This window comes from Paramacrobiotus metropolitanus, unplaced genomic scaffold (assembly GCF_019649055.1).
Source record: "Paramacrobiotus metropolitanus isolate TYO unplaced genomic scaffold, Prichtersi_v1.0 Parri_scaffold0000024, whole genome shotgun sequence".
Lineage (NCBI taxonomy): Eukaryota > Metazoa > Tardigrada > Eutardigrada > Parachela > Macrobiotidae > Paramacrobiotus > Paramacrobiotus metropolitanus.
Window position 1 is genome coordinate 812,664 of NW_026570244.1, and position 14,069 is coordinate 826,732.

Below are 14,069 nucleotides of genomic sequence, written 5' to 3' on the forward strand. Positions count from 1 at the left end.
AACCCTGCTTGATTGGACAACTGTAACCAATCAAATCGTTGACGTACTAGGCAATTGGTTAGCATAGGCTACATAGGCTGAATTTTCTTGAGAAGTTCCATTCATTTCAGGCTCTAGTGTCGGCTTGCCTCTCCACCCCGTGAGCCGGCAAAAATAATGAATAACTTAAACAAGGGATAACTTTTTAATGCCTTATCATATATCATACAAGAAACAGCCTCGGCTTCGCTTCCGCGTTTCTTGGGTTCTAAACTCCTTGGCCGGTTTGCGGATTGTTAACTTAGAACGGATAAATCTGAAGAGCCCGATAACAAAAATTTTATAAAAAAATGGATGTTTTGGTTTCGTGCAGTCGAACGCAATTACTTTGACTTTACAGATCATTTTTTGTTAAATTTTCTTAGCGAAAAACCATCCGAATCTAATCACCCACGAGAGTATCACCCACGAGAGTAACTGAAAGGACGCTAAGACTGGACAATGGTGCTAGATTGGTCACCCATTAAGAACTTAGCAGGCCCTGCTCTATTTTGCTCAGTAATGTTGCAGTTTGGTCATACGTTCACCTGACGGGCTCTGTGCACTGGATAGCTTTGGTAGCTCGGTCACCCACCAACCTAACGGGATCTATGCAAAGGACAGTACTGGTAACTCGGTCACTAGATCACTTAACGGAGTTTATGCGCTGGACAGTAGCGGTAGCTCGGTCACGCGTTCACCTAACTGGCTCTGTGCACTGGACAGTATTGGTAGCATGGTCACCCATCTACCTGACGGGATATTTGCACAGGACAGTATTGGTAGCTCGGTCACTAGATCACTTAACGGAGTTCGTGCACTGGACAGTATCGGCAGCTCGGTCACCCATCTACCTAACGAGATCTATGCATTGGACAGTATTGGTAGCTCGGTCACCCATCTACCTAACGGGATCTATGCACTAGACAGTAGTGGTAGCTCGGTCACTAGATCACTTAACGGAGTTTGTGCACTGGACAGTAGTGGTATCTGGGTACTCTTTCACCTAACGGGTTCTGGGCACTGGACAGTGGTGGTAGCTCGGTCACGTACTCACCTAGCGATTTTTTGACGCACTCAATCACTAGGTGATTGACTGACCGAGCTCAACCTGTCCAGTAAGAAATATCGCTAGGTAAGGAGAAAAATCGCTAGGTGAGGATGTGACCCTGCTACAACTACTGTCCAGTGCACAGAGCCCGTTAGGTGAGCAAGAGCAAAGCCCGCTCGATGACTCACTCACCTAGAAATTCCGCTCAGTGGGTAGTAATGGTGTTTCGGTCACTCACTTGTCTAGTGATTTTTCTTACTGGTCAGTGGTGGTAGCTCGGTCACCCACTCATCTAGAGATTCCGCTCAGTGGTCGGCGATATTGTTTCGGTCACTCACTCGTCCAGTGATTTTTCGTATTGATTTTATATTTGATATTTTTACATTTTATATCGGTTGATTTTAAACGTGTTTCGAGCTCGGCAACACCGGCAGCAATGTTTGAATAACGCGAGTGTTTGAATAAGTACAATAATATATTTATTTTTCGGTTTAATTAGTGTGATAATTATGTCAATTGGTATTAATTTGTAATTTTGTATTGTATCTAGGCAAATATTTCTAAGTTTCAAGGTGACCTTTAAGATGGGTTGGATCAATCTGGTCTTGATGCCGGCTTGATGCCGGCTCGATATTTTCATAAAAAAAAACAATGCCGGCCACTTCTGAACTATCCCGGATCTAATGGCGTTGTCCGTTTTTCCAGAAGTTTTATGGTTATAGAGATCTCAAAACTATGGGGCGCCGCGCGTAGTATAGATTTTGTACTTAATAAGAAACCAAAAATACTCAAAAAATAAAGCAACCTCTAATTAATGGACTGATGGGGTGCTGCTAACTCGTCCAAGCTGACTAAACGATGAAAAGTTTTAAAACCTCATCGGCGCCTCTAATTCGCGATACATCTCACACTTCTACGTTACAGAGGCGGGGACTACGCTACTGTGAAATCAATCTATTCTAGCGATTAAAAACTTGAGCGATTAAGAGTTATACTGAATCTCAAACAGCGCCTTGACTCAGAACACCACTATTGGCTGATCTAAAGCTACCTCCCAGTGAAAGTTCTTAATTGCTATTCACTACCGATTAAGAAGTTGGCCGATTAAGATAACTTGCGAAATTTTTTGATCAGTTCATTGGAGCGATCAAAAAGATGAGCGCTTAAGAACTTTGCTAGCACAAGTTTTTGATCGCTCATGGTTGTAATCGCTCGTTTCCTCAGCGCACTTGCCTGTTAAACAGCTCGAATTCCGATCGCCGCGTTATGGGTTCGGCCGTAACATCACTTGTATAGATGGATCGTTAGTTGGCGTAGAAATCTATAGGCTGCGGCGGGCCATGTGCCTGTCAACGGCAACAGCCGCAGTGCCCAGTGAGGACTGGCTGTGGCAACCACAAATTCGTACATGACTTCCCGAGTTATTTTGGGAACACTTTTCATTTCTTCAGGTTTCTTAGGTTTCTTGGGTTTTATCTGGTTTCTAGGATTCCTTAAGATTTTTAGGTCCTCTTATCGTTAGGTTAAAAAAAACTTATTAAACACACTCTTCTGGCAAAAAGCTGTCGAATATGCCTGCTTGCGTCTGTACGTTACAGACACACAGTAGGTACTTTCAGTTCTGACTGCCTTATGATAATGCAGCCCAACGGACTGTGCGTCATGCTCCTATGTGTCATTCAGAGATAACGCAAGCGTTGTGCATTGGTTTGCTGCAACAGTCAAAACATGCACACTTTAAGGCAACATTGCGCAACGGTAAATCTAGTCTCGACTAGATTTTCCGTTGGGCATCGTTGACTTATCCATGCATTGCGCATGTTACACGGTGTACACGGTGAGTGCAATGCAAATGCACTGCATTGCACGTTAATGCTGTTATACTGTACTGTTATCGACGCTGTGTAATAACAAATTTAGATTTAACATAATTACAAACGCAGAGAGATGCTTATGCTACCATTGATTTAATGACTTCGAGATGGCATTCACTACTAATTAGGTGGTAATTTTGCGCAATAATTATTTATAAAGCAATATTAATGCTAACTAGGTAGTCATTCGAGACGGCAGTAATTAGCTTTACCAATGTACTGAAGATACGAGTAATTGGATATACAGTAACATTTTCGCGCTCGTTTTTACATGTGCTATGCGAAGATGCATAAAGTGCATGCACTCGGTTGTTTATCGACAGGCTGATTTAGTGTAAGTTCGGTCATTCACTTATCGCGGCAGTGACAGTTGGTATGTTATCGCATTATTGGGTTTTTTACACGTCATTTGTTGGTACTCACTGCCACTTGGCTTTTTATAAGTCTGACTTGCGGTAAGCCAACAGAAATGAACCTCTATAGTGTACATTTTGTTGTACATAAAATGTATGTAGAACAACGTGCAGCACTTCTTGTAGTACATCTGGAAATTTTGATTGCACCCCGAAGTACATCCGCAGTATGTGCGGCAGTACATCCCGGAGAAACTCCCCCGTTATATCCCAAAGTAGTGAGTCGGCGGTATCCGCCGTAAACCGTAAAACGGGCACCGCTTTTAATCAAAAGCACAGAGTTAGACAGAGCGTGTGTCTAACGAATTTCTGTCTGCTCCCTTGATTAAATGCGTTTTACGGCGCCCGGTTGCTTCCCCAGGCGGACATCGCCGACTCACTAGTACTGTACTCTAGTGTGCATTAGTGGCTGGCTAACTCAATGTAGCCAATCTGAATTGTCAAAGACTACCATTGGCAGGCACACATCTGCTCATGATTTTCGTGTTCCTAATTATATGCCATACAACTTGTCAACGCACATGGTCTAACATAACGCGGTGCTGCGAGTCAGCGAGTGCATCCTAAGAACGAACTCGCAACACCTCGCGCTTTGCGATCGGTGCAAATAGATCTGAGTGTCTCATTCCTAATGATGTCTTCACAAAATTGTGGACGGACTTTTTTACGGTCACTAAATACTATTAGAAATCCGGTATTCTCAAAGTTTCTGCTGGAAGAAAAATTGTTAATCGAAGGAAAATGTCCTCCAATTTCTGCTAAGGCCTAAGCTAGCACTTTCGCCAAGCGCAGCCTTCTTGAGCAGTCAAGTTCCATATATACCATATGCTCCACGGGGTAACGTTTGCGCCGACTACCGGGGGAAATATCGCAACCAATGTTCGCTTATAGAGTGTGCCGGGCATGGAACTGCCAGTAGCGCTCGGATTGCCTCGTTTTCGCCGCCTCCTTGCCTCGGTGAATGACCAGACGATTAGCTATCAGAACACAGTAACCGTACTAACGGACGAAGGAGCGTGGTGGCTGGGCTTCATCGAGGACTTCGACGAGCACCGGGTCTTGGTCCACTTCGACTCCACCACCGTGCAGCACTGCTGGATTCCTGCTGGCCGCGTATGGCCACATTTTTTTCTGCACTCTAAGCACACTTCTCCCCGTTCGCAGTCAGGCGTGCCAGGAATGCGGGTGCACGTGGCGCTGCGCGACGAAGACAACGGCCCCTTCCGCTTCCGGCCTGCCACCTGGCTGGACTCGGTCTCTGGTACGTAGTCACGAATTGAGTACGAACTGCTGCGTTTTCCTGCCATTGGCATTCGCACTAGGCTATGGGTTTACAGGGCCATCGCGAGTTCGGGGGGTTAGGAGGGGGGCCGCGGCGCCAGTTAACAAATGGCCTAAAAAAATGGAAAAAAAGTAAAGTGGCTCAAAAAGCCACTTTCCTACGGTTTTTCTATTGTAACTGTCGCCGCGGCATCGCCCGTGCCCAGTTCCATTTCATTTACCCCTGGCAAGAAGCCTGCTCGTAAGGAGAGAGTAATTCGAGGTCGTTTTGGTGAAATGGGGGAATTCTAGTTAATGGTACTGATTATGATAGTGGTTAGGATAGTGGTCCTAATAGTGGTACTGCCACTGGTGCTGGTAGTGGTGAGCGTAATGGTATGGGTACTGGAAGCGGCAATGGGACTGGCAGTGGTTATGGTGATACTGTAACTACACAATTTTCCTAGTTCTCTTAAGGGATTTGGCCCGGTACATAGAACTAAATTCGTGGCATCTACGGGAACTTTCGCTGTCGCGCACTCCCAAACACTTTTTTGCGTTGCTTTATGGTATTTTGTAGAGAAAAGATTTGTATACATAGGCAAGAAATCCGTTTTTGCGCGCAAGATCCGGTTCGGGAGTTATGGCTGTTAGAAAATTCCAAAAGTTTAAATGCATTCAGGCGTACCAAAAGTCTCATTATGGATGGGGATCCCTTTCAAATTGTGCACGTAAATGCGCATAACCATGAAGATCGTTCTTACACCGATCCACTGTTCTAGCATGTTTTTTGAATTTTAAAATGAATTTTAAAAATTTTAAAATTTATTTTAAAATTCGAAAAAAATCGTGGAAGTCTGGATCCGTGTAAGAACGATCTCCATGGTTATGTGCACTTACACGCAAAATTTGAAAGGGATCGGTCCATCACGAGACTTTTGGTACACCTGAATGCATTCAAACTTTTTGGAATTTTCTAACAGCCATAACTCCCGAACCGGAGGCTGCGCGCAAAAACGGATTTCACGCCTACGTATACAAATCATTTGGCCCCCCATTTCACCAAAACGACCTCGAATTACTCTCTCCTTACGAAATGCCGCAGCAGTTTTGGGCACTCATGAAGGGAAATGCCGCAGCAGTTTTGGGCACTTTGCCAGGAAGGAATAAGATTGTTAATGGAGAGTTTGGTTGTTTTTTTTCAATCTTAATACAGCAGTGTGTATGTAGTGTTGTTGACCTACTGTGAAGGTATGACGCTGTAAAACCAAATAAATATCAAATTACGTAATCATTTGGCTACACAATGTCAAAAAGCAACCCAAAAACGTGTTTGGAAGTGCGCGAAAACGAATATTCCCGCGCATGTAAACGAAATTAGTGCTATGTACCGGGCCAAATCCCTTAATTTCTTGTGCTTTCTCCTTACTTTTTTTCCGATTTCTTATGACTGCTTAAGTTCTTATCTTATATTTTTCTTAAATTTAACCGGCTTCCTACGAACTGAAGCCTTTTATTTCTTCTGTTTTCTTATGTTTTCTTATAACGGTTAAAATAACCCAAAAACCTAAATAACAGAAAGAATTGTGAACTAAATGGTTGAGAAACCGAAGGTAACTAAGAAACCTAAGAAAACCGAAGAAAACCAACCATAAGACAACATAAAATGATAAAAAATTTAAAAAAGCACAGAACTACATAAAAAAGCATAAGAAAACAAAAAGCATAAGATACAAAGGAGATTTTATTTGCGAGCCACTTGAAGCAATATGGAAGTTATAATATTTTAGTCACATGACTTGTTTTAAAAGCTAATATAAAAATAAAAATTAAACGGTTCAACGGAGAACTTCAGAAGCGAAAAATTATCAAGCTTGTGTTACTTCTGGCACCTTAATCATGGTCATTTAGCAAAATTATTCTTTTTTATTTCGTCTCTCCTCTCCTTCCGAACATTTTCAGCAGTGGCTTATTCTACTGTAATAAATGCCAAAGGGTGTCCTTAATATTACAATGTTGTCAAAACGTTTTGAAAAGCTTAAAAATAAAAATACTGATTATTTCCTGAAAGATGTGCGATTTTTCGTAGTTTATCGCTTTCTGGAAATTTCCAACTCATGATTCTTTTCCTCAATAAAAAGTGTATCGTTGGCAACTTGGCCTATTACAGCACACTATGGACATAAGCTAATTTTAAATCAGATGAAGAATCCCAGTTTTTATTAATTTTTTGCATTTTTTTCTCCAAGTTTCCTGGTCCCGAATTTAGTCCCGAACAGTTTGCGTTTTCTCCTAATAGCGTTAAGAGCTGTCCTTTTTAGTTATTAGCGGATTTCAAGAGAATAAAATTGTGACGTTTTTGCTTCCCAAAATATGAGGAGGATGATTCATAAAAAACGAAAAAAGGTGCGACAAGACCGCAGGGTAGGGTGTCAAAGATCTCCGCCAGTTTTCTGCAAAATGTTTTTCAGCCAGATTGCAGCGAGCCCAGATAACATTAAAGTTAACTGATCGTAATTCGTGATGATAATAAAAATATCTGTGTGAATAACTAAATGTGTCTTTGGAGGGGGTACACATAAGGAGAGTTACTTTTGGAACGCCCTTTGTAGTATACAACATAAGAAGTACTGTATAAGAAACCTAGAAATCTAAGAAAACTGCATAGTTACAGTACCACCACCATTACCACTACCAGTCCCATCACCGCTGCCAGTACCATTACCTAGAATACCCCGGTCAATTGTTGTACTGAGGGAGAGAGCGGTGCTATTACTAGTACGCTTACGCAAAAGCAGTCACTACAGAGCTCTTTAGACACTAGTTTGCTAAAATATCAAACTGTACCAAAAATTTAAAATCAGTATATTCCGTATGAAAAGTACTACAACGAGAAATTTAACTGAACCTTTCAAAGCCATGAAGACAAAAGTGGCTACCGATCACTTTGGTCACTTCCGCCTGCACCAACTCGCATAAGCAAACGTGTGAAACATGAAAACATATAACATAACATAAACGTAGTGTCGTTGACCTACTGTGAATGTATGACGCTGTAAAACCAAATAAAGAATTAAACATAACATAAGAGACATAAGATAACATAAGAAAACTTTATAAAACATAAAGTGACAGCTCTGAAATAATGCAGCATGTAAAATGCACTACGTCGTCCTGGACGCCGTGGACGGCGCGGGAGCGCCGGCGCAGCGTGTGGAGGTGGTTGACTTTTGCCAAGTGTCCTCGTCGCTGCCGCCCACGGAGATGAACCGACCCATACCGCCCAGCGCTTATCCGATGCCACAGTGCGGAACCCACTACACCAAGTATATCCTCGGCCTGCCAGGGGCGCAGCTCATGTTGCAGGAACCAGGCGACGCTCTGCGAGTCATTCAGTGCTTGCGGGCGTCCAACGCCATGTTGGGACGCCTCGTTCCCGACTACTGCCGCTTCCACCTACAGATCGGCATCGACTGCTGCGTGGTGGTTTTTGACACCTGTGGTTTTCGCCTGAATTGTCGTTCGGAGCAGGAAAGTCTGGACCGGCTGTACCGCACGCTGCAAACGCACGTGGGCAATGCGGCACGTCGCCGCGACATGCTGCCACCGACAGATCAGCGCATGCGTAGCAATCCGCGCGAAAGAGTGGCTTTGCTTAGTGGTACGTACACGGCGAGTACTTATATGACGCCACCGTGGCCAAAAAATTCTGGTGCTTCTGCTCCATCCCAATAGACATAACTTAACTCTTAATGGCCTCACATATTTTTTTCCTTAACGCCTAACTGCATCAGACTGATACAAGTGGTAGCCAAGAACAATATTCCAATGACTTTCTATCTTAATTTTTGTAGACGCCGACCAGCCTGCTGCCGGAGACGTCAACATCCAGCATGTACCGTACTGCATTATGTCGGAGGCATTCACGCACTTAGAACTGCACACACAGGCCAGCGTAGGACGGTAATGAACTGCTAATACAGTATGTCCATAGTGCCGACTCCACAGTCCACACTACGATGATCAAGAAATAGCATCGTGGCCTAAACAACATCTTGTGGTCTAAAGCCACTATCTGATTTTCAGTGAATGTTAGTGTAACACCTAGAGTACACTTCGTCGAACATAATCGGTACATCGCAAAAGAGCAAAAATACGGATCTTTTGTAAATATCAATTCGTGATTCTCACATCATTATTAATTCTCTCAAATGAATTCAGAATGCTCTCAACCTCAACCTGCTGATTCTCGGTCGTGGTAGTCTGTCAGTCGCTCGCCTAACGGGCTTCGTGCACTGGACAGTAGTGTTAGCTCGGTCACTTGCTCAACTAACGGGCTCTGAACACTTGACAGAGTCACAGAAGTGATCGTTCCATTACCCGCTCACCTTCCGGGCTATGGACACTGGACAGTAGTGGTAGCTCGTTTATCTTACGGGCTCCCTACATTGATAGCTCGGTCACTGGTTCACGTAATGGGTTACGTGAATACCATACTAAACTATTTCTGATGTGCTGGCCCGGTTTATTGGTTTTGCTTTCGGTTTCTTATTTGTACTGCAAGTGTTTATTAATAGAACGTGTCAGCAAACTGAAGCTCAACAAATGTTGAAAAAATGCCATTTCCCCGTGCAAATTGCAACCGTTGCTGTCTGTCTCATCTACAGGGTATGCGCATTATGGCAGCAGCTCCTGACCGCCTTTCGCCCGCGTGAGCACGTGACTTTAACCTTTGCCGCGTGCACCACCACCTATCGTCACACCGACCCGGAGGACGCCTGCAGCGTCACTATTGATCACTGGGCACGGAATGAAAATTACTGCTTCCGGCTGGCATCCCTACTGAACCGGGACGTCACGTCGGCCACCAAAAGCCTCACCGTCACCGGCACGAACCTTTGCATTCATAACGTGGACTTTTTGATCAGTTTTCTCACCATTCGCAACATCCGGTTACCCTTGGTGATTATCAAGGATTTCACCAATTCCTGTTTCGCCCACACTGTCAACTACAGAAGCTTTAGATACAGCCGGCCCAGCCAATTGTGGGATCGGTGTGAAGCGGTGCTACTACTCAATGGTCGCGTCAGTGGCATCTTCCGCGATTCAATCTTCAGTCTTTTCATCTGTCGTGGAGAGCGCCGCGCGTTGCCGCTGCACGCCAGACACTGGATGAATCCGCGCCTGCAGGAGTTGACGATGCCCTTATTCCTGTGTCGGCTGCCGCTCGCGGAAACTCCGATGATGAGCATCGACGCGCTGCAGATCACCATTCCCCGGCTACGGCTGCCGTGGCGACAGGGCTATTGGCACGTGCTCAGTCGGCTGATGTGGGCCGTCAACGAGCACTGCCCGCCGGTGGTGGAGGCCGTGTACGTTAAGGTCCAGACCGTGTATGCCCGCTGGGTACTGACGCTGGTCTATCCCGAGCAGTGGGACACTATCCGCAGCTACCTGCAAGTGTAAGCTTACCCAACCCATTTCTGCTTATAATTTTATGTTTCCTGTAACCATTTTCACATTTCGGCCGCAGCTGCAGTCTGCCGCTAAACAGCGTTCTGAACAGGGATAAACAGTTTGCGGGCGGGTAACTGTATTTTGTCAGTGATTGATTAACCGTTAATCCGTCTGAAGGATAAGTAATAATTCCAGGGTGCATTCTTGCATTATATTGTGCAGGTTCCACGGATTTCATACGGACGGCACTCCGCGGCTGTGGACCACGGTGGATCTGCGCACTGTTAACGTGCGCCGACTCAGCAAACTGGCAGTGCTGGGCATCAGCGAGATGTTCAGCGTCTGACCCAGTGAGCAGCGTTCACATGACGGGGTTGGGTAGTACGCCACCACCGGCGCGATGATCCGCAATCTACTTTGCACTGGGATAGTCAGCGTGAAGACGCGGATGCTATTGCTGAACTTAGCCATCCGACAGATTTTGAAAGTCCTTTCTTATTCTTGACGTTTCTTGGTTTCCTTTTTTTTCGTTTCTTTTAGTGTTGTTTAAGGAAAATGGCCCGGTACATAGCGTCCAAAATGGTATACATACACTAAAACTTTCGCTTGCGCGCACTCCGAATAACTTTTTTGTAAAACTTTATGTCATCCTAAAGCTAAATGATTTGTTAACATTGTTCTGAAAACCGCTTGCGCGCGCAACATCCGGTTGCGGAGATATAGTGCAACAAAATGGGCGAAAAGTTTAAATGAATTGTCGTGCACCAAAAGTCAGGTTATTACCCGATCTTCTTGAAACTTTGCTGTAAAAGACATATGACCATAAGGTCGAAAGTGAACCAATTTCCGGTTCGTAGCACTTTCCCATAATTTCAAAATAAATTTTAAAATTTTTGAAGGTGAGGAAACACTTATCCGCTGCAAGTGTAGGAAGGGCATTGGTGTTGTGTTGTTGTGTTCCAATTACAGATCAGAGAGAAGTTGTACCCGTTGCCAGAGCGTCCGTCGGCGAAGAGAACGCGGCGAGACCGGCCGATTCGGAGGACTCTAGCGCCCTGGACGAGGACAACAAGGACTGGGAGAGCAAACTGCGCTGCACGGTGTTCAAGCCGCGCCGGCGGCACTCCAACCACCTCCCGGGCGGCATCGACAGCTCCGCGCCGGAGACGACCAGCAGCGACAACAGTCCGACACTGATCGGGCGCTTCCCGCGGCTCGGGGCGGGCGCCAAGGGCAACGAGGCCGACAGCGGCAGCAGCGGCGACTCCAGCTCCGACTCGCGCGACTCCTCCTTCCGCCGCGACGACGACGCCAGCCAGTGCGTGCCGGCGCCGCCCAAGGCGGTCGCCCCGGCCGCGGCGGTGCCCGTGGTGGACAGTCTGGCGCGCAGCTCGACGCCGTGCGCGCGCAACGGCAAGCGCAACGCCAAGAAGTCGCCGACGGAGCCCAACCAGCCCAGCGAGGCCATGGCGCACTTCATGTTCGAGCTGGCCAAGAGTGTTTTGGTCAAGGCCGGCGGGGACGTTTGCAACGCCTTGTTCCAGCCGGTGGCCGGGCAGCAGTTGGGCCTGCCGCACCGCGAACTGCAAATGTGCGCCTACCAGATAGGCTTCTACGCGCTCGGTAAGGGCAGTATTAAATTTTTTTTTCTGCTGTTCCAGAAAATAAAAATATTACGAGAATACCATTAATGAAAATGGCACATAAATTATCTTCAGTGTTTAAATCAAACTGCAGCGATGGATTACCGCACTCCATGATAGTGCAGCTGCGCCTACGAGCTGCCTATTGGTGGAGCTTTTTGGGACGATGAAATTCTTGTTGTTACATGCTGCATTGCTGCTCGTACTGCAGCAACTTTTTTAAAATTAATTTTAAAAGTTTCTATGGAAAATGGCCCGGTACATAGCGTCCAAAATGGTATACATACACTAAAACTTTCGCTTGCGCGCACTCAGAATCACTTTTTTGTAATACTTTATGTCATTCTAAAGCTGAATGATTTGTTCACATTGCTCTGAAAACCGTTTGCGCGCGCAACATCCGGTTGCCGAGATATGGTGAAACAAAATGGGCAAAAAGTTAAAATGCATTGTCGTGTACCAAAAGTCTGGTTATTACCAGCTCATCTTGAAACTTTGCTGTAAAAGATACATGACCATAAGGTCGAAAGTGAACCAATATCAAATTCACAGCATTTTTTTCCAATTTTAAAATGAATATCCAGACTGATTTCCCCGACAAGCGCCGGCAAGCCCGCCTGTTGAGCATTATTCGGCACGGTTAAATAGCTGGAATTCCGCGGGGAGGATTTGTTGCACGGCGGCGAATATTTCACGCCGCTGCGGTGGCTTTTGTAGAGATCTTTGTCCAGCAGCTGGTGCATCACCTGCATCAAGCACAAACACCGTAAAGCGCTGCGAAACAAATAAATAAACCGGCAAAGAAAACAAAAATTAATAAATAAAACATTAAAACTAATATTTCCGATTTAATAAACTAAATCGAAAATATTTTAATAAATATCAAAACAATTGCAGTACCTTTCGGAGTCGGCTATTGTCGTCCTTGTACGTCACCAGCAGCAAACAAGCCAGTTCGCCGCGTTGTCGGCGGGTCCCTTCGCACACCACGGGATGTTCCGCCTCCGCCACATTACTCTTCATCCCCAGGGCCATCACTGCAGCGTCGAAGGCCAGCTCGGGCAGCTCCTCGTTGTGGGCGTTCCCGCTTTGCCGCGCAGCACCTGCAAACACCGCATCGTTAACGAAACGCCACTGCCGTCAGCCTACACGAGAACAACGCACTGGAGAGCGATTCAAAGACGAACAGCGCCAACGGCAGCGGCAACAGCGCATCGCCCAGCGATTTGACCGTCCCGTCGCGCAGCGCGACGGCCCGTTGCCGCAGGATTTCCACTTCCGGGCGGGCCTGGGGGATCTTGTTCAAGAGCGCGACGATCTCGCACTCCTGGTGCGTCATCTTGACCTCCAGGGCTTTGGAGCTGGCCGGGGGCCGAGCCAGCTCGATGGCCAGGAGACCGAGGCGGAAGGCCAGGTGGAAGGCATCATTCTCCATCAGGAAAATGATGAGGAAGGCCAGCTGCGTCAGGGCGGCGGAGTACCATAATCATCCGGTAAGTTCGTTCTTGTTACTACATCTTCCGGCATGGTCATTTCTCTTCCATGCAGCATTTAATATGCTGAGTATCCGGTTGTTGCATGTACCGCTCTGTTCATCCCTGAAACGACGTACGGGAGGTACTTATTAAGATTTTCGTTCATTTCCCGCCTTCATATGTTGTGCCAAGCCGTCTCCGATGATCTGCATCTGCCTTTCGACTTGACCCTGGCCTTCAGGGTCGTACGCTGTTTCGAATGTGTGTTAATTTTAAACACATTGGTGACTTTTGACAAAACCTCCGCTGTGAAGTGCCTTCCGCGGTCCGTATGTAGAATGTGTGGTGCTCCATGTACCAATATCACGTGTTTCACGAACACTTTTGCTGTTGCCGTTTTCATTGGTACTGCTATGACGTATTTCGTCAGCTGTCGATGAACACCGCTATATACTTGTACCCTTTTTTCTTAGTCGGTGATAACGGTCCTTTTAGGTCAGCGTATACTCGGAAGAAAAGATGTCTCACTTTAATTTCCTGCAGCTTTCCAGGTGGACATTTCCTTGGCTTACGGAACTGACATCCTTGACACGCGAGTATGTAATTTTTAACGTCCGTGTTCATTCTGTCCCAGTAGTATCGCAGCCCGATCGCTGGTAGCGTCTTTTCAAATCCAAGATGACCTGCTGCTTTCTCATCGTGCATCGCATGGATGATCGCTCTTCTCATTGACAGTGGTACGACGTATGACCTTTCAAGTCTACCCTTATTATCCTTTACTCGGTAAAGTATTCCATTCCACAATTGGTAATGAACTTCGAATTTTTATCGGGTTTCGGCATCGGGTAGATGCACCAATTTGTCAATTATCATTGCGA

General features: G+C 46.0%; 1 protein-coding gene across 1 annotated transcript; it reads left to right on the forward strand.

The window, feature by feature from the left end:
* Positions 1-3,904: 3,904 nt before the first annotated feature.
* LOC129587338 (uncharacterized) lies at positions 3,905-11,076 on the forward strand. Its single transcript, XM_055481040.1, has 5 exons — positions 3,905-4,617; positions 7,768-8,277; positions 8,471-8,579; positions 9,284-10,078; positions 10,296-11,076. The coding sequence occupies exons 1-5, from the start codon at positions 4,260-4,262 to the stop codon at positions 10,417-10,419; spliced, it is 1,896 nt and encodes a 631-aa protein (XP_055337015.1). The 5' UTR covers positions 3,905-4,259; the 3' UTR covers positions 10,420-11,076.
* The last annotated feature ends 2,993 nt before the right edge of the window (positions 11,077-14,069 follow it).